The sequence below is a fragment of the Pholcus phalangioides genome, unplaced genomic scaffold, assembly GCF_987345545.1.
Source record: "Pholcus phalangioides strain wild (caught in Gottingen) unplaced genomic scaffold, Ppha-v1.0 ptg000003l_1, whole genome shotgun sequence".
NCBI lineage: Eukaryota > Metazoa > Arthropoda > Arachnida > Araneae > Pholcidae > Pholcus > Pholcus phalangioides.
The window spans coordinates 9,669,665-9,691,966 of record NW_028301596.1 but is presented as its reverse complement, the minus strand read 5'-3'; the positions used below and the strand labels follow the sequence as shown (position 1 = coordinate 9,691,966).

General features: G+C 34.5%; 1 protein-coding gene across 1 annotated transcript in view; it reads right to left on the bottom strand.

The window, feature by feature from the left end:
• LOC149088022 (high affinity nerve growth factor receptor-like) overlaps nucleotides 1-22,302 on the bottom strand; it is a 144,717-nt gene that overhangs the window by 30,977 nt on the left and 91,438 nt on the right. The window contains exons 3-4 of the mRNA XM_089252728.1: nucleotides 20,099-20,170; nucleotides 10,281-10,349 (exon numbers count right to left, since the gene is read on the bottom strand). Of these exons, the coding sequence (XP_089108854.1) occupies nucleotides 10,281-10,349; nucleotides 20,099-20,170 (141 nt within the window). The remainder of the gene's footprint in view (nucleotides 1-10,280; nucleotides 10,350-20,098; nucleotides 20,171-22,302) is intronic.

The window sequence follows — 22,302 nt, the reverse complement described above, 5'->3', positions numbered from 1 at the left end:
TACACCGGGAGTGCGTTGTTTATAAATAAATCCACGAGCTTCCAAATGCGATAGATTTCAACGTGAAATAAGCTTTATGGAAACTAAATGCGAATGGTTCTTTGAAGTGAAGCTTATTATCAGTAGATTACAGTAATAATCGATGTATTGGAAGTATGAGGCTTTTCGAATAGACGTCATAATCATCATCAGCATCACTCTGAGGGAACAAACACTAGATGATCCCCATAGAGATCAATGTTAAAATTTCCGATTTTATCGTATAAATGCGGAAATTTAGTGGGATTTTTTCCGCCACATCAATAATTTTAGAAATTGAATTAAATTTTTGATTTTTGAAATATTGAGATACGAAGCCCAGAAAATTGAATATAAAATAATGAGCCAGACCACCATTTCTGAGGTGGAATGTCCCTACAATAACATTGATTTCAACTTTTTATTTATATATTCTCAAGCGCAAAAATGAGAATTAATGTCTTCGTATTGTCTCACATTATCCAATTGCATATCAATCCATATAGTTTGTGATGTTTTGAAATTAATTATGGGCCCATATAAATTACATTGAAGAAATTCCACAGCTTTAATCAAGCATTTTTTGAAGGGAAAACAGGCAGATCGATAACTTGAAGTTTAACAAAAAGATTTCGAAATATCTAGCTCCCATTAAAAAGAAAAAAAACTGATTCATTTCTATGTTTCTTTAATTTTTAGATTTGTTTCTTTCATGAGTCGCACAGGGAGACGCCATATTGGTTACCTTGTATGTCCCTCAACAAAAAGGGAAATATCACGTGATCCAAAACGCCTCATTGTTACGATCAAGTTAAACGATTAATCAATCGCGCAAAGGGCCATTGACCATAATAAAAATTTTTAGGGTCCCTCAAAAAGTATCGCAGTTTTATGATGGAAACGGCATACTGGTCTAGTTTCGTTTTTTTCGCACCACCATCCCGATTGGTGAAGAATGTTCTGGAAGATTTCATCCCCAAGAAAGTTGCGCCACCAACTTGGTACTATGAAATAGAATTCTCTGGAAACTGTCTCTCAAAGGTTCGACTAGTCTATTAAAACGACGCGAAGAACAGAGAAGAGACAGATTTGTTAGATTATATAGATCAGTGATTCCCAACGTGGGCGTTAAAGCTTCCCTGAGGGCGATGGAATGTTCCAGTGGGCGGTAGAAGCTACGCGTATAACATAGGATTCTATGGGCTATAATTGTGTTGGGGGCGATGGGAGAAAGACATTTCTGAAGAAGGGGCCGATGATGACAAAAAAAATTGGGAAACTATGGATTAAATGCTCGATAAGAGAACTCTACTCTAGTTAGCGTATATCTCTGCTTGTAAATACATGTAAAAATTGCTGTTCTGTGAATAAATAATAACAATTCTGCGAAGTTTTTCCCTCCTCTGCTTATTTCAAGGACTTGAGAAAAATTATCCGGAACAGTATACATTAATAGTAAGTAAATTCTTTCGATTGAAAATGGAGTCGCCAAACTGTTGGTGAAGATGCAAAGATATTTTGTTTCCAGAAAATGATACTTTTTATATTTTCAGTTCCGTTTCCATTCCTGTTTAATTGCTGGGAACTTCTCTGGAATTTCTCTTTCTTACCAGAAAAAAATCCGTTAATTGATTGAATGCATCAAACTTTAAACAAATTAATTAATTAATTCACTGACATCTAAGATTCACTAAATGATGTTGTTTAGTTATACAGGGTGGATATTTACCGCTTAATAATTACACGCGTAGTTTTAGTAGGTGAGAAAAACAAAAACTTATATAAAAGGTGTTTTTCCTTTCAGGACACCTGGCTAATATTCAGGGAGTTATAAAGTTTTGAAATTTTGTGACGTGTCAGTTTTCTAATTGTCAGTTACGCACCACATATCCAACAAAAGAAAAAATTTCCCCATGCAATGACGCTAATTGAAAATGAACTGAATTATTCAACCCCGTTATAAAAGCCAATTTCACAGTTACTTTCTTTCACGACTGGCATTTTTCCTCTTTGTGTGGACTGATGTTAACCTTGTTATTACATGCTTCATTCGCCCCACTATATTGGAAAATTTATCACCAGATTCGTAAAGCGTTAGCAGAACACGAGAGATCTACTGTAAAAATTGTTTTCCCAAAATCGGCACTTTTTTTGCCAAATTGTGGTAATTTTCTTTCCTTCCTTGTTATGTCAAATTTTTTGAGGGAAAGAGCAAGGGAAAAAAACTGTTTTGCACAGCTTTAGCTCTCTTGATTACTCTTGGAGTTATATCATTGATATCAGCTTAAAAACGCCAAATTTTACGTTTTATGAACTTTCGGTGAATTTGGCAGGATTTGAAATTGACATCATCAATTTTTAATGCGTTGTAATTCGATAATTTATTGGTCAAATCAAAAACCCGAAAACACTTATCCATATCTGTTTTTCCCAAGTTTAATTATTGGGTGGTCGATAGTATCTACCCTGTATTTTTTGCTACTTTGCGAATGGTTACATTTAAATTATTATTATTTTCGGATAATTTTTGTTCATGTCGTTGACGTTGGATTTAATCAGAATCTTTAAAAGAAATTTTTTGCATTTTACTGAGATTTTCTCCATTTGAAAAAAAAATTCCCATTTTCTTTTCTCGTTTCGGATTTTTTTTTTAGAGTTTCACGTTTCTTCAGTACCTTTTCTTCTCAATTTTTCTCCAACGCTAGTGGTTGACATCAATCAGGAATGTTTGATAACGTCAATAATGTATTTAGTTGCACCAGGGGGTCGCCAACGCACGAAACTCAAAACTTCTCGCCGTGACCACCGACAATTTGTAGCAAATAGTTTAAAAAAAGACAATTTTTTGAATGAAAAAAGTAATAATTCGATGAAGTCTGCATTCCATTACCATTTTCCCCGTGTATCAGATATGTTACCATGGCCGTCTTAACTAGTTGGGAATGGGGACAATTACACTTTTTGGGGAGCTTAACTTCATTATTGCCGAAGGGAGAAGTCGGTATTAAGAAGCATACATAATTATACAATTTAGGAGAATGCTTGAGATATCCTTAAGGAAAAAATAATTTCAGAATTTCGGAAAATAATAATAATTCAGAATTTTTGAGAATCATAATACAGAATTTGAGAAAAAAAAATTAACAATAAGTAACAGAATTAATTTGTGAGATTTCATTTGGGAATGTATTACAGAATCAATAACAGAAATAATTTCAGAAATTTTGAAAAAATAAATAATTTCAGAAATTTTGAAAAAATAAATAATTTCAGAAATTTTGAAAAAATAAATAATTTCAGAAATTTTGAAAAAATAAATAATTTCAGAAATTTTGAAAAAATAAATAATTTCAGAAATTTTGAAAAAATAAATAATTTCAGAAATTTTGAAAAAATAAATAAATTCAGATAAGTGACAGAAATGATTTTTAAATTACTGAATTTTCTTCACTATTTTTAGCATAAATAATTTCAGATTAAATGAAAGAAATAATGGCAGCATTGATGAGAAAATTCGTAATTGATGATAAACTAAATTTTCATAACTACTGAAAAAAATAATTTCAGAATCAACGAAAAAAGTTATTTCAGAATGAAAGAATTAGTTTTAGAATTAGAAAGAGGTAAGATGTAATTTTAGAATTTCTGAAAAAAAAACCAGAAGCTAAAAAAAAGTTTTTAGAATATTTGGAAAACAATTATTCAGAATATTTGGAAAAAATTTATTTCAGAATTTTTAAGAAAATATTATTTCAGAATTTTTAAGAAAATATTATTTCAGAATTTTTAAGAAAATATTATTTCAGAATTTTTAAGAAAATATTATTTCAGAAATTTTCAAAAAATAAAATTCAGAATAACAAATAAAAATAATTTTTCAATTACTGAAAAAAAGTATGTTTTTTTACCATAAATAATTTTGGAATAACTAAAATAACAAAAATTTCAGAAAAGAGAGAAAAATAATTTTTTATTAAGTTAAATAATTTCAGAGTAAGTGACAAAAATAATTTCATAGTAAGTGACAAAAATAATTTCAGAGTAAGTGAGAGAAATAATTCCAGAATAAGTTAAAGTTAATTTCTGAATCAGAATTCATGGAAATTCGCAAATGATAAAAATATAGTAATTTCAGAACTACTGGAAAAGATTTCAGAATCAATGGAAAAAAGATAATTTCAGAATTAAAATGAAAAAAAAGATAATTTCAGAATTAAAATGAAAAAAAAGATAATTTCAGAATCAATGAAAAAAAAAGATAATTTCAGAATCAATGAAAAAAAAAGATAATTTCAGAATCAATGAAAAAAAAAAGATAATTTCAGAATGAATGAAAAAAAAAGATAATTTCAGAATGAATGAAAAAAATTAATTTCAGAATTAGAGAAAGAAATAATTGAACAAAAAATAGTTTCAGAATTGGTACAAGAAGTTATTTCAGAATGAATGAAAATCTTCAGTTATTTCGGGACCTTGTTTATACTTGGGACCGTGTTTGACCAGTCCGTTAAAACGCCATTGTACAGTACATTAGATTCTTGTGAATCCTCAGATCCTATCCTACAATCATAATTACCACAGTATAACCTGATGTGATGGCCCGCGGGCTTCATGGGAAGTTCTGTTTAAGCCGGCAGTGTCTGAAAGGTTAAAAAAAAAACCCTGATTTACGATGTCCATATGATTCCACGAATTCTTCCGCTGTTTCCGTTTTGTCATTTGTTTCACGGGACTCACGATTAAAATAAATGCTGAGATTCAAAAATGGAACACAAGCATATAAATTCCGATCGTCTCTCTCTATATAGGGCCCTTTTTTATATTTTTATGTATTTACGTCCGAAACGATGGGAGAGAAAAGAAAAACTAGACAACGAGGAACTTTTCCATATTACGATATTGAAGGAAATATTTTCCAGTTTTCTATATATTTTAATACTTCCGTTTTTTTTTTTCCTAGCGTCATTTCCGCTTCATTACTTCCTATTTTTGAAAGCGGAACACGGATAAAAAAATGTTATTCGTAGAAGTTCCGGATTTTACGGAACTTTTCCGAAAAAAGATGAGCTTTTCACCTAGTTTTGCCATTTACTTTTTTGCTCTTTGCTTTTTCTTGCTTAAAAAAAGCAAGAAAGTTTAGGAAAATAAAGTTACGGACCGTAGATAGAATTCGACTTTTTATTTTATACGAATCTACTGACAGTAAAATCTTTTCCCCATATCCACTTTTTATTTACTATTTACTCTGAATCGAGATTGGCACAAAATACCAAAATTATAGGAAAACAAACATATTTGAAACCGTTAAGGATCTCTTGTCGATTCTGTGACATTGATTCGTAAATAAGCATGTTCAAAAAAAGGATAGTCAAATTTTTTAGGCGTAGTAGAACATGCCAAGGTTGTGATATATGTCTTTGCTGATGATTTGAAGATTTTTAAATGTATTGATTGTATTGATGTATGTTATTGCCTACAAAATGGTGGCCTTTACTTCACGAATGGTGTTTACTTAATAGACTTTATCTCAATATTGATAAATGTTTTGTTCTTTCATTCACTGACAAAAAGAATCCAATATTTTTTACGTATAGCATTAATAATAGCCAATTGCTCAGACTGCGACTGATTTGGGCGTTATTTATAGTATCAATTTTAACTTTGCTGATCATATTAGAAATCTTTGTTCTGTGTGATATAAAAAACTTGGCTTGCTGAAAAGAATGTCGAGAGATTTCAACGATAGTAATCCTTTAATATCCCTTTTTAATACACTTATAAGATCTAAGCTGGAATAGGCTTCAATTATCCGGAACCCATTTCACGCTTGCCATATTATGAATCTTGAAATTATTCAAAACAATTTCCTAAGGTATTTATATTTCAAAAAAACATGGTCCTTATAACAATATTCTATCTGCCACTCATCTACGAAACAGTTTCAATGTCATTAGTTTACAAAAACGTGAAGATTACTTGCTCGCGCTATTTTTTGAAGAAGCTGTTGACTAACCAAATTGATTGCATACCCATTTTTAACTAAATATGTTTCAATATTAAGTGCCACAATGCAAGAGCTAATTGCTTATTTGCCGTCAAATCATTCAATACTAATATTGGTAATTACTGTGCTGTAAACAGATTTTCCGAATTTTATAATGAGCTTCCTCGACATCCGGATATTTTTCATTCGTCTGTTACCGACTTCAGAAGATTTTTGCTGTGATTGCGTTGTATATGTATATCTGTGTAGAGTTTTTGTATTTTGCGTAATTTTTGTTACTCTTTAATTTGTCTCTTGTGTATTTTATCATGCAGTCGTATTTTCTATTCTGTGCTAATTTTTATTTTTACTGCAAGCTGTAATTAGGTTTAAACCAGTTATTTTGTATTTTAAATATATATATATATATATATATATTATATATATATATATATATATCCGGCCTGCTGAAGGATTCCATTCGGCCCGGTATGTAATTAGTACATTCAATACGATAAAATAGTAGCAGCGAAATGTGCGTTTCTGGACCGTAGAAGCGTCGACTGGAGACTTCGCATTTCTCAACAAAATCCTTAAAATTAATAAAACCGACAGTATTTCCACGAGAAAAGTACGAGAAATCAGGATCTTGATGGGATCACAATTACAATAAATCCTTGGTTTACGAACTAATCCCGGTTTACGAACACGCAAAACGGTCTAAATCCCGAAAGAAGCTTATTTCAGAAGTCTGAGATTAAATGTTTTTCGATAGAATTTAATTGAAGAATTATATTTCATCATAGTGAAGTTCCTACCACCAAATACTACTTCTTTTATTCATCCCATAGATCAGGAAATCATTTCAATCTTTATAAAGCTCTGAAGAGAGAAACATTTATTAAAAAGTTGATTTGCAATAATATCTGGCACAGAACTAACAGTCAGTATCTTCTAGAAACATTATACTTCATCATCCGACATTGCACAGTTCTTATTTACAAACCTTAGCAGCAATTGTCTAACAGAACCATCAGTTTGGCTTGGAGTATATTTTGTGGCCAGATGAAGGGTTGCAAGCGGAAATTTTGAGGGCTTTTGACACTAAGATTATAGATGATACATATTTACAAAACCAGACTTTGCCCTAGCATCGTTTGCAGTTAGCATTTCATCTCTTTGGAATTACGGTAGTTTTTTCCAGTGTTGGATTAATGATAGCCATTGGTTATGCACAGAAACTGTTGTAAAATTCGAACTAAAAATGTGGCCCAAGAACGAATTAATTCATTTTACATCGATTGTTAAGGAAAAAATTATTTCGTTATGTGAATAATTCACTTGATCCGTTCCAGAACTTCATTTGTAAACCGAAGATTGACGGTATTGCCAAAATACAGGGTGGTTATAAATAAACTTGCACTACTCAGACGCGTGCAGCTCCCGTTCTGGTGGGCGTATTTCATTGAAACATGGTATTTAAGCTATTTGGGCCATGGGAAAAAGGTAACTGAGATAAAAAAGCGTCACTTTCTCACCTGGTGGTCAAAAAATTTAATTACAACTTTTATTAAATCGTTCTTTTTGTGGTCCATATATCCCATACACCAAGTTTCATCGAAATACCTCCATCATAACGGGTGCTACATACGTCTAAGTAGTGCCAGTACAGTATATTTACAACTACCCTGTAATTGGTAAAGTTGGGTAAAGTGACCATTTATCACTGAAAAATCACCAGTTGATGGAAATAAAGCGCTGCTGCGCAAATCACACAGCATTGAAATATAATTTAAGGGGGAAAACGTTTAGTTTCATAAACATGAAAGATATGAATATTTATATGACTATGATTAAATATAGTAACTTAACTTATATATGATCATAATTATGACTAATTAACGTAACATAATTTCTAAAATTTTAAAATTTCAATTTCTAATAATGTCTGACTCATTTAATGCGCCATCTACAGATAATTTTTTTTATCATTTCAAGTCCCACCGTGCTGTCTAAAACACAATGGATGATTATTCAATTAATTGAGATCAGCTTTAATAAGCTTAATAAAAAAACTAAATTTAGCTAAAAACTTAGCCCTGATTACATTAGAGTGGTTGGTACTATGTAATCAGCTTTAACACATTTTTTGAGTTCTTTTATTAACAACGTATTTCCAGCAGACTCGGCTAATCTGATTGCGGGCCATTATTAAACAAACTCACATTTAATCAGTTCATTCACCTATGACGCCATCTTTAATTTCCTTCTCGTCAAGAGAACATGAGATAATTGAACAATTCGTTTCATATCTTTCATAAGGGGAAAAAAAAAATCTTGCTGTATTGATAGATAAAAATGTAGTGTGTGGATATAATCTCGTTAAAACATTTTTATCTCTCTTTATCTCCGGTGAAAAAAAAAGCACACAATAGAATGAAAAAAGGAATTCTTGGGAGATAAAAACTTATCTTTATAAAATTTGTTTTGGCAGTTTTAGTCCGTCCGAATAATCACAATAATATAATTCCCACAGACTGCCTTACATTACTGCCTTACTTTCCTCCCCGGGGATTATGAAAATGATAATGGCGTCCCCCAAGGAAATTGTATCCTCCATCTTTTGCCGCTTTTTTGATAAATTTCCTTCCTTATCATCTTACATAATTGATTTGTCACGAAAGACCTATAAAAGTCGTGGTTTTCAGATTTCTCGCATCTACGGCTTCTCTGTACCAGCAATCATTTCGGTTGCTGCTTGATCGCCCAGGGATGCATACGTTCGCGATTTCATTGCTGTGCCCAGGGCCTTCTCAACGAGTTCTGGGTCCTGTCTGGTTCTATACATTTTTTTTGGAGTAAAAAAAAACTTGATCAGTAAAAAATCGAAAATTTTAACTTTCCAAATGAATGGAAATAATTAATTTGCTGAATTCTGTGCTGAACTCTACTCTCGAAGCACCCATGAGCCTGTTCGTTAAAAAGCTACTCCCCCATGCCCCACACGCCGTTACGTTCATGACGCGATTACCTAGCCCTGATGATATTTCACCTACCGCTTCTTTTTCCTTCCCATGGCGAACACTTTTCTGCGACTTTCTTGCCCTGATGATGATGAAATTCGTATATATTGTGGATCACCGGCAGGACCAGTTCTGGGTATTTTTCAAGTGTAAGCGAATATATTTTGGTGATAAAAAATCGCCCTTCCCCCTTCAGTTGGCACCCTCAAAAAATCGACCCCTTTCAGTTGGAGCATTCTACTCCACGTAACTCGCAGGATCCAAGGTCCAGCCCTGATCACCGGTGCTTTTAAAGTGTGTACATTCCGCCATTGAATGATTTTGTGCACTTCACACATGTAGATCTGAATGATAATCCGCTGCCCGATGGCCTTATCTTTGGCAGTTATAGCACTGCATATGGCTGTAATAGTTGTGCAAATGTTTGGGTGGCATATGCTTTTAATTACAAAAAATACGCACATCACTATTCACATTCTATCATTGCAACATTCTTAAAAAAATTCAGTGACGTCCCTGAGAGCTGCGATCCGTATTGTGAAGTAATCATAATACGGTATCAAAGTGCATATATGTTCGCCATGTCGATAAACATTAATACTGTACTTGTCCAAAAATCGTATCAACTTTTTCGATTTTTGAAATAAGGAGATTAAATATTTATAATGCAAAAGTTATACATCGTAAAAGAATTCTAACGAGGTTTTATAATTAAGGATGACTTAATTTCTCAATACATCTCTGTTGGCACTTTCATTTAAGAATTTTGATCCGAGCTTTTTAATTGGTTGGGGTAATCAACTTTCTCCTGATTTGTTTTGAGCCGATGGCTACAAAATAATGATCATTCGATATTCACCACTAATTGTATTTAGGTACACATAGTTACATTTATATCATTGGTTAGTTAATTTTAAATTAATTATAGAAATCTATAACTTCTGGCCCAACTTATATAGCACATTACACGCAATAACACATGTGCATATATAACACTACTAAAAATTCTTCTAAATATTTAATCATATCTGACCGCAAAAATTTCTATAGTTCTAAAAATTTCAATATGCATTTTAAACCTCATATAATAAGAAATACAAAAACAATATGGATCCATCTATATACATTAATCATTTAAACTTCAAAAAAAGATCTGTATTATCGATATAAATATTATTTTCTTCAGTTAATTCAACATTAATAACGTTGATACTTATTAGAAATGTTTGTATATATCAATTTACTAATGTACTTACAGTTCCATTAGCTTCAATCCTTTCGTTATTTTCCATGGTAGGAAGGATATGTTGTTTTTACGGAAATTTCTAGAATGAGAAACACCACATCAGAAAATAGAATTAACATGGACTTTGATAAGACAAGTGAATATGTTATTGAACTCTGTTATTTCAGTGTGTCCCAAAATTGACGGACTCATTTGAAAAATGCGAGAAAAAAAACTAAAATACAATATTTTTTCAACATATCTACCATTTACAGCAACAACATGGTGCAGTTTCAGAACAATTTCGCAGAAACCTGTACAGACGTCTCAGCCGAAATGGCTTGAATTGAATTCAAAAAGAATTCCTAAATTAGTCACCAAACTCGTGAACAGATAGCGCTGCAATCTTCAAAACTGAAATACGGTATTTCCAAGATTTCGGCTGTCTGCATGGGTTTTCTGAACGATTTATTCTGAGTCCACACCATGTTGCTGCTGCGCAAATCGTGGATATTTTGAAAATATTATACGTATTTTAGTTGATTTTTTTTTCAAGATTGCAGTGGTGTATCTGTTACAAATTTTGAGTAACTTGAAATTTTATCTGACTGTTTTCCCAAGCGTAATGCAACGAAAAAAGCGCATTTCTATTTGACTTCCCCTTATTTTTATTTTTTTACGAATTTCAAATATACACTGCTGGCCACCGTAAATGCAACACCCTGAAGGAAGCATGCAAATAATATGAAATTTACAACATGCATTAGCGAAGGTGAGATATGCAAATGATTAGAATTTCAGCGCAGACACACATCACGCGCGCCTGTGGCGCCACTTCAAAGCGCTATTTAAGGCTTGGAGATTTCGGCGATTTGAAGTACGGCAATTGTGTTTTTCTTGTGGTTTTTTCAAAAAACGATCAATTATGCCTCGTAGAAAACAGCGATCATCTTTTGATCAAGTATCCGAGTTCGACAGAGGAAGGATAGTGGCCTACCGAGATTGTGGATTATCTTTCAGGGAAATCGGTAGTCGTGTTGGACGAAACCAAACAACTGTAATGCGGATATGTGATCGTTGGATGCAGAAGGGTACGACGGACCGACGTGTTCGATCGCATCCACCTCAGTGCACCACTTCACGTGATGACAGGCGTATTGTGCGTATGGCAGTGACGGATCGCTCAGCCACATCACGAACCATAGTACAGCACATTCAGTCTGTACCGCATCATCCAGTGTCTGCGCGTACCATTCGACGCCGTTTACAGCAGAGTGGTCTGTCCGCAAGACGTCCATTGCTTCGTCTACCCGACGCAGAACCACAGACGTCTCCGCCGCCAATGGTGCGATGAAAGAAGGATGTGGACGGCACAATGGAATGAAATTGTCTTTACTGACGAGTCACGCTTCTGTCTGCAATACCACGATGGTCGGATTCGAGTCTGGAGACGCCGTGGAGAGAGGATGCTGAACAGCTGCGTTATGCACCGCCACACTGGTCCTGCACCGGGTATTATGGTATGGGGTGGTATTGGATATCACTCTCGCACTCCTCTAGTACGCATTGCCGGTACTTTAAAAAGCCAGCGCTACATCTCCGAGGTGTTGGAGTTAGTTGTCCTTCCTTACCTTCAGGGCTTGCCCACAGCCATATTTCAACAGGATAATGCGCGACCACACGTGGCACGCATTGTCCAAAGGTTCTTCGTCAATCGCCAGATTGAATTGCTTCCCTGGCCAGCTCGCTCTCCGGATCTTTCACCGATAGAAAACATGTGGTCCATGGTTGCTTAACGATTGACCCAGATTACATCCCCAGCTGCCACACCCGATCAACTTTGGCAACGCGTGGAAGCTGCTTGGTCTGCTGTACCCCAAGAACACATCCAAAGTCTCTTTGAATCAATGCCGAGGCGTGTGGCAGCGGTGATCTCCAACAATGGCGGCTACTCTGGCTACTGATTTTGGCAGGAACCACACTTCACAGAAGTCTATAAATTTAATCATTTGATGCTTGGTCAACATGTTATCTACAAAATAAATATTGTTGCGATATCTCTTGTCTTTCTTGGTGTTGCAATTTGGGTGGCCAGCAGTGTATCATGCGATGCTGTTTGTTTCTCCGTCGTTACGCATCACATGCGGAAAAGATAGAATTCAGGAGCTGCCATCTATCCTCTATAGCAGTGTTTCTTAACCTTTTTCAGCTCATAGCCCCCATGGATCACATTTTTTTCTCGTGCCCCCACCCCCCTGTCTTATCCAGAGCCCCCTCTACCCCTCATCAAAGAGTGGGATATTTTCTATTTTTTTATTACGAATGAAATTTTAATAAATCAGACTGATCTCTGGAATCCTGGCTAGGCACGGATTCAAATGGTGGGTAATCATCTCTCTCCAAGGAGTCAGATTATATTGTAAAACACGGTCTGTGTAAAATATCGGGACGATCCATCGAACATGCACGATAAATCGACCCTCCCAACACATCAACCGTTGTGGCGGCTCTCCATACTTAGCTGAAAGTAACATCTTGCGTATGAAAATCATAATAGTAGATCCCATAATATTATAGTGCAGTCCCCCCCCCCTCCCTCTATTATAGACATGAAGACCCGGGTCATGCCCACATAGACCCAAGGGTTAAGATGCCCCTGGTTCTATGGACGAATCTGATGAATTCTGAAAGTAGTAATATTTTTCAACCATGTTTCCCTTTTAAAGCTTTTCTCTTCACAGCTCTCTATGACTCCCTTCGCCACCTGTCGTGGATCACCTTTCTTCTGATTTTCTCCCGTGGCCCCCCCTAGAATATCCCAGGAGGACCGCCAGGGGACATATGGCCCCCAGGTTGAGAATCACTACTCTATAGACAAACTGGTAATAAATAAATACTTTTATGAGTTAAATTCGAATATTGCAAGTTTTGTTGTTTGCTATGGTGATTAAAAAAAGAAACACGGAAACATGGCTATTGGATTGAACTACGTTTTCAGTTAAACGTTTTTGTAACACTAAAATTTTTGATATTTTCAATAAATATAATATAGTATAGTCGTTAACTGAACTCGGTTATTCTATGTTGCATGTCAAAACTATATGCTAATATGTCTGTCGTTGGTATGGAACGTAATTAGCAGGTATCGTTATACTTTTGAATTTTTTTTTTCGAATGATTTATTTTATGTTGTTTTATGATCTATTATTGTTGTAGTATGGATTCTAGACTAGTGTTTATTGAGAATATAAATATAGTGTGATTGAATCTTATGTTATTATTTGTATAACTCTTTTGTAATAACGTTTTATTTGTTTTCGGCAATTGATATATGTTATTCAATCTGATGAGGTTCTATTTTGTTTTGTTTCTAGCCATTTATTGTTGAAGAATGAAAATTTTATTAGTCTATAAATACAGTTTTGTCTTGTAGTTAGATTTGGCATTCTGTTGCATTATTGAGAAATTGAATTTTCTGGATGTTAATGCCAAAACTGATATTTGGGAAGAAAGGTGATTCCAAATAACAGTTTCGGCATTAACATCCAGAAAATTCAATTTCTCAGTATATTTCAGGCCGAAAAAATACCATCTGTTGCATAATAATTGTTTGCTGCGGTGTTTGTTACCTTATTTTATTATATATATATTATCTAGTTTTTTGAATATTTGTTTGCTAAACACCTCCCCAAGAAGTGATTCCATATGTTACTATTGAGTATATCCAAGCATAAAATAAATCTTTTAGAAAGTTATTGTCGATTGTGTTTTTTAATCTGTATAAAATGGCGGCATATGTTCTTAATTTCTTTATTAATTTTTCATATTGCGAGTTCCATTTTAGGTCATCTTGTATTATTATTCCTAGGTAGTTGTCTTCATGAACTCTTTCAATTTCATGGCAGTTACATTGTGAAATATATTGGCATGGACAGTGATCGTGGATTTTGATTCTTATGTTCGTTAAATTATTTATATTTCTTGTCTTTAAGCATATGTATTTTGTATATTTAGTTTAAGTTTATTTTACTTAAGCCAGGTGTTGAATAGGTCTTCTTCGACTTTTTTTTTAGTAAATTTGTAATTTCGGTATCTTCAACGTATAGTATTGTGTCGTCAGCGAAAGAAATTAATTTACCATTTATGTTCAGTTTGAATATGTCATTTATATAAACAAGAAACAAAATCAGCCCGAGAACCGATCCCTGGGGTATCCTTTTTTACTTCTAGAAATGTACTGCTTTCTTCACCTATTTTAACTGCTTGTTTTCAATTAAAGTAATATGTTTTAAACCAGTTCAATATATTACCTCGTATACCAGCTAATGACAGTTGCTCTGTTAGTATAATTAGGTCCACATTTTCAAAAGCTCTTTTTAAATCTATAAAAACCGTTATTGAATATTTATAGTAGTTAAACCCGATGTTCAAATAATTACTTAGTTCTAAAATGGCCATTTCTGCATTTTTACTTCTTGAAAACCATATTAGTTAGGTGCTAGATAGTTCTGATAATTTAAGAAACTTATGAGCTGTTTTTTCTATCACTTTTGAAAAAATGGGAAGAATTGATATAGGTCTGTAGTTCAATAAGTTATTTGTCTCTCCTATTTTATAAATGAGATGTACAATGGCATATTTTAACTCGCTATAAAAGAATCCACTTAGTATAGATGAGTTTATTAGGTTTTTATTATATCTATGCAATTATGGGCGATTATAGAGTTCTGGGACACCCTGTATACTAATCAATTGAAATGTCAGGGGGAAAGATTGTTTCAGTCCATAAAACGAAATTTTTCAGGAGACGAGGAACAAAGTTTTCCTTTAAAAATCTGATTTAATTACAATGTTAAAAAGTTTATTTTAATTTTATATCAGGTACATGTTATGTAAAACTCACAACCAAACATTGCATAAAATTTGAATAATAATGATATTGGATCATGGCATGGTGAATTAAGTTAAAAGTAGGTGAAAAATTATTGGTGGTTAGTGCAGAAAAATATTCAGTAAAAAAAAATGTTATTATCTTTAGTCATCATTGTCGTTTATAAACTGCAAGTATTCGTCATGATACTGCTCATCACTCTCACGTCCATCCCACGTCAAGTTGCCGTAAAAGCTCCTAGCTTTGGGATTGGTGACAAACCTTGTTGAAGATTGCAGGTCATTGTACTTTCACGAGAGATTGAGATTGGGGGGGCCTTGCACAAAACTTCCAATTCTTCGATAGGCATGTCCTTCTGTTGTTGATGGTCCTTTTCCCTTTTTGCTTGCTTTTAACAGCAGCTTCATGGCCGGTATAACTACCAAAGAAACCGGAACAGTGGTACACTGAATGTAGAAGTGTACAACTATCTACATGAGGACATCTGATTGGCTTTGTCGACAGTGGGCATTTCCTCTGGTTCATAGGTTCTAAAAAATCTGTCAAAGCTTTGAAAATTTCTTGTTTACAGTTAATCACTCTGAAAAGAGATGATTTTACACGATCGCTTCTTATAACTCCTATCCATTCATTCCTTTTGAATCTCGGCGTACGACGTTTGGGCACAACAATTATCTATACTCAGTGATACTTTTATACAGGAACTGACCTCAAAGCCATAAGCACAAAGCACGAACTACCCACATCAATATAAAGCAAAACAAAACACAAATACTCAAATACCACTTTCTCCGCATGTCTCAAATTCGTTTCTACTGCGCAAGTGCTGGACTCTAAGCGTTTTTTCATCTGCGCGCAGTGACTGAAATCATTATTTATGCCGGACCTTTCTTCCTTAATTGCAGCGCACAGAAATAATTTTTTCCTCTGGTATTTTACGTGGTTGAAAGAGACGGCACTGAGCTATAAAAAACCGTATTTTTGGACTGAAACCGTTCCCCTCCCCCTCGACCCTTCAATTATTTATTATTGACATTACACTACCAAATATGGAATAATGAACTTTATACGAGAATTGAATGAGCTTAAATGAGTTAATACTCGTAAATAGCTCACCATTATTATTGTTTCATTTTCTGCTTGGTGGTGGACTTTAATTTCGCGGCTATCGACCACAGATTTAAAACCACTCGGTCTCTGTCACCATCAAAACACCCGCTTAAAAGTGTTAACGTCAAAGATAATTTATGCTGTGAATACCTTAAAATCGTTGGTCATTATCTAGATGTCATTTGCTCCATTGACAATTTGACGTCACCATGCGGAAAATTTAATTAATTGCGCTAAAAGCCACGCACGGGTTAATTTTGATAAACGTCTCGATCATACTTATCCCCCCATAGTTTTCAATTGCTATAAATTAAATAATGTCGAGTTTCCAGTAATGAGTTCCAAACGCTTATCCATTCGCAAACATATCGTAACGCCACAGCTGTTTGTAGTGCTAATTATAGAATGTGCGTTAATGGCGTTCCTGAAGCCATGCTGGATTAATTCTAATACCTGAAATATATCCCTGTCTATACAGAGGGCGTACTCTATACATGCAACTACCAGGTGATTCAAAAGCAACAGAAAAAAGTGAAAATTCAAAACTCGAAAAAATAGGCAGTAAGAAAGCGGATGTTTCATAAAGAGGAGAGTTTTTTTTTTAAATAATGGCGAATTTTATTGTCATGATAATAATTGCATTTCTTATCGACTGATAGTAGTGTTGCCATACCCAATTAAATCGGCTATAAAAGCTAGTAGTGTTACAAGTGGAGGCAAAGAAATATAGATCTTCTTAATAATCAATACCAACTCCTGCTGATCAAGACTATAAAGATGATATATGGGAAATTGGCATCTAATGATGATTATTGTCGGATTTTGATAATCAAATAATCACTGACAATTCATACAAATGTGATTTCAAATCAGATTTTCAAAAAAATTCAATTAACAAATTAGTAATTCAATAAGCATGACAGGACGCTCATGGAAGTTCAGTTCACCAATTAGCATGGTTTTTAATGAATTTTTAAGCGTTAATGTTGTTAATGGATCGTCATCTTACGTACTTTTGCAATCTGTTGCACAGGGCGGGTATAAATAAAGTGACAGTACTCAAATTGATTATACTGACACCACTCCGATCTATGTAGCTCCCGTTGCAGTAGACATACTTCATTGAAACTCGGTATATACGTTATTTGGACCGTGGGTAAACGATTACTACGATAAAAAAAAATCCATTTCTCCACCTGATGGTCGAAATTTAACTTTTTTTTATTGGATCTTTCTTTTCTCCGTGGTCTATATATCCCACATACCAAGTTTCATCAAAATACCTCCATCAGAATGGACTGAGTAGTGTCAGTTTATTTATAACCACTGTCGTGCCTTATTTTAGCATAATTTTTCAAGAGTTTTTATGTTTCAGCTAAAGTTTATGAAATGAAAGCACTTTGGTTCCAATTGTCGGTCATCAAATGTATAGCTTTGATGCCACTGCCAAATATTCAAGTTTTCCTTCTTGCTTGAGGGAAAACACTTTATTGGGCACAAATCTCTATGCTTGTCCCGTTAGTTCTCAAGGGCTGAAACTTTATACTATTTTTCAAATCCGAACAGAGCCTGTTTCTCACAAGAAAATTCAACTGAGATTTATGAAAAGTGGAACACATTCAAAGTGTAACGAAGCCCCCCGTTTGATATGCCGGGACGAAGAAATCCTGTCCACGAATGATGCGGATGCTCATTGTCACCATTTTTAATTTCAGACCCTGCGGTCTACGGGAGTGCTGCCAACTATTGAGCGTTGTTGAAAAAAAACTTTGAATGTTTTTCTTTACTTTTATGTATCATAGATTATACAGGGTGATCCAAAAGTGACGCAACCCCTTATAAAAAAAATTAATTTGTCAAATTCTACCGATTGTAAATGAAACGTTTTTCATAGACAGCAGCACTATACTGTTTAAGATGAAAAGTCGTTTTTTTTTCATTTTCCATGCCCACTCTTGGTGGCTCTTTGATTGTTTGAAGCAAAACATTTTATGGTTAAACAATATTTTTCAACTCATTCGTTTGAAGCCGTTATTAAAACATTCAAAAATGAATTCCCAAATGTTTCTGTGCCTGACAGGACACCAATCGGAAGATTGTTGTCCCATTTTCGAGAAACTGGAAATGTTGAAGACTGCAGGTGCGCCCGTTTGTAGGCGCCCGTTTGTACTGAGCCAGCATGGAATGCGCGAACTAAAGAACAAAATACTGAAATGTTGTACTGTTCACACAGCCCTGAAGAAATTGAAGTTTAGCGCCTGTCGTGTTTGGGTTCTTCCGTAGTTGAAATCAAGCTCCAGACCAGGTCAAACGTCAGAATTTAGTGCACCGAAAATCAGCACGTCCATCATGAAAAGCCTCTGCATTCGATCAAAATCGGTGGGTGGTGCTCAGTTTCACACCATAAGAAAGTGTGGGCTCATTTTTCTTTTTTAATAAACAGTAGATGGGAAACTGTAAAAGGATATTATCCGGTAATTCATTGCACTGTTGGATGAAAATGAACATATTTGCTTTTTGCAACAGAATGGAGCAACCTGCCATACGTCTAATGATGGCCTCACTGCACACATCTTTCGATGATCACTATTTTAAAAGGATTATGGCGACCAATATCATTAGAACCTGCCATCCCCTGATTTTTTTCTTGTGAGGAAACCTGAAGATGGATGTACAAGAATAATCCCCATTTCATTGATTAACTAAAAAAAACATTCAATCAAAGATTGAAGAGGTGATTGATCTGAGAAAAGTGGCCAGAAACCTGGCAAGAAAGAATGCGCATTGCATTCACGCAATAGGCTCACAATTTGAATACATGTTGTAACATTTCGAAACAAACTTAGTTTTTGTATCCAAAAATGTTGTCTTATTCGAACTATATAGGTTTTTTTTTTTTTTAATTTATATCTTGATAGCATTTTAAAAATAAAATATTTTAGAACAGGCAACGTGTTTTTTGGATCACCCTGTATTATGTGTAATAATTTTGAAAATATAAATTTTTGAAATTCTGTCAATTTTTTGTGCAAACCCTGTATGTGTTTCTCTTGAATAGCTGGGATACGCTGTCTCATCGCTATAACTAGTTTTTTTCGCTAAATTTGTGATTCCAAACCTGGAATGCAAATTTATAGTATGCTAAAATAGTGCTGAAGAATTCTAACAAGAAATATCAGACTTAAAGTTGATGAACTGATTCTTAAAACAGGTTTTACTTATAAAACAAATTCTTGTCACGGGAACGTGGCCTATCTAAGTTCATTATCATTATTGGAGGACCATAATCACCCTTTACTCTCAATACTAATTTGGAATAGACGGATAGTATATTTACTGAAAACAGACGAAATAAGATGCAACAATTAACTAATTACTAATTTCCCGAATGTTCATTAAAATGCAAAATTTTGAGATCGAATAAACTACGCTTAGAAAATCCATTCTCTCTCACATTTATAACTTTCTCTCGTAATAACGATGATTTACTATTTTGAAAATTAATAATTAAAATTTCTTAACCTGCTTAATCTGAAAGAATTTGAGAACTTACGAAATGAATAATGCGCATAATTAATTCAATTAACTATCTGCATTTATAAAACAACTTTCCTCATTTAATATTTAATTTACTTATATATATGGTGAAATCTGGCATTTTTGTATTCAGGTATGCTTTATATGTGTAACGTACTTGTATATTAAGTATGTGTAGATGAAAACTGAGCCACTCCGTAGTTATGAAGATGAATTTGTTTCGATACAGATGGAATAATTTAAATATTCACGATGTTTTTGTATAATACAGTATAAAATGTTTTTCGATTAAATTATTTAAAATATCTTACACTTCTTTCAAGTTCCTGTTGCTCTTGAAAACGTCCTCGGATACGTACGTTAGTCCACTGCTCTGTATTGTTCTGTATAAATAAATATTACAAAAAGAAATATTGAATTTCAATTTTGTTAATAATCGAATAAAATATAATAAAAAAATGTACTTTGAAAATAATTTTCTTTCAATCGGTGAAGATCGTTCCTCATATGAGAGATTCAGATTAGTCGGAATCCGGAAATTTCGCCTGTCCTGACCGTATGAGTGACCGAGTGAGTGAATGACTGACTTCATTTGTATTAAGCGTAGCTTTTAAAAGCTTCGGACTTCGTTATTACCAATAAAACTGCAACATAAAAGCATGAGAAGCAAATATAAGCCTACTTACAGTTTACTCAATCAAGACTTTTAAATTTCCGGACACCCATATTTTGAAGTTTCTGGGTCTTTAGGGAAAGTATGATAAGTTTATTTGATCATTTTTATTACACCGCGGATATTTTCTGCACATTATGCCCAATTAGACCGGGACTCACAATTTATTGCTTATTCCGAACAGCAGCGTTGTTTATACTCAACGAGAGGTTGGTGTGCTAACCCCTCGATGTGTGACTCCCTGCTATAGCAATCTTTCTAAGTGGTCATGTCGCCGTTTATGTTGTGCCCCTGTATCAGGAAAATTTCTGACAAGGACGACCCGGGTATCGAACTCCTGATAACTCTAACAATCCTTTGGTAATTTAGGCGATTATCTTATCGATCTTGGCTACCGCACCTCGTTATGATAAGTAACTTGAATCCCAAGTTTCTTTCTCTTCAGCGAATTGTGAACTGAAGAACTCACATTTGTTCATCATTGATTTACTCAAAAATCACAAAAAAATATATAAAAATTCCACCTGCGCTACCAGTGACACTAAAACAACACCATCAGATCACTCACTTAAAAATAGTAAAAAAAAATAACCAACTAAAATTTTAAATAATCCTTTTCGATATAGTACGTTTTGTAAGCTGATGTTGTCTACGAGAAAAAATTGGTATGGCCGTCACACAGTAGCTCCGAGACCATGCCCACTGAGTCAAGGCGGCAATCTCAAAATCAATGAGGTGAAACAACCCTTACTACATGCATTACATACAGATGGCAAGGAACTCCCGAGAAATATCCCGACTCACGCAAACGATTATGTTTTTCGCTATGTGCTGCCATCTGTTTTTCCCCAACCAACACTTCCCCGACATTATGCATCCCGTATTTTAACTTTTCAAATGTGCCACAACACGAAGATTCCAACATCATCATTTCATCCTGGATCTGCAAAGTGGACGACGCTCGTAACACATAAATTTTCGATCATTAGCGTCCGTATTGTATTTCGTTACTCACTATGACTATTCAAACGTAAATTTGTGGATGGTAATTGAATCATTCAAGGATAAAACTCACTTATTCAGGAACTCTCTGCAACATAACAAACTCCTAGCTTTTAACGATGCGGGGATTTTGGATAACATATGCTTTTGACGTATACGAAGCGTATCAACGTTCATACGACGAATGCATGATCGAGCATTTCGACGACTGAATCTCGAGAGAGACAATATGCAAAATGTACCATTAATAATTAACGTGAATGGTTAATGTGTATGTTTGTGTTTTGAAGAGGCTTGCCCAGTGGATAATCGATGCTGCATTTATCGAAGGGTGCCCTCAGATCTCTTCCGTCAAAATGAGATGTAGTACACGCTAGCACAAACAGCTTTTGCAATGGAACCTGGGGTCGCAAACGACATTTTTGTTCAGTACTTTGAAATTTCAGCCACTCACGAGAAAAAAAAGGAGGAAAAATATCTCCCCACGCCCATAACACCGTTAGAAAGGAAAAAGGGGACGACATTCTTTTTCTCGGTAATTGCCTACAGGGACGGCACTACCCCATGCGAGGCTCGGTTAGAAATAATAATATTAGTACTCTGATACTTACATGCACCTCGTACACATCACTCTGAGGAATTTCTAACGAATCGGTTGCATGACGGAGCATTTTGTGTGCACGCGCATGTGCGTGACCCTAATTTGTTCAAGTTCCCAGGGTTATGCTTGTTCCCGAGTTCTTGCTGATGCTGCCATCTGCGTTGCATATTATGAAGTAAAGATGGTAAATGCTTGATTTTCTTTTTTTATGCTATGTAAGTATCATGTTAAAGGTCTGC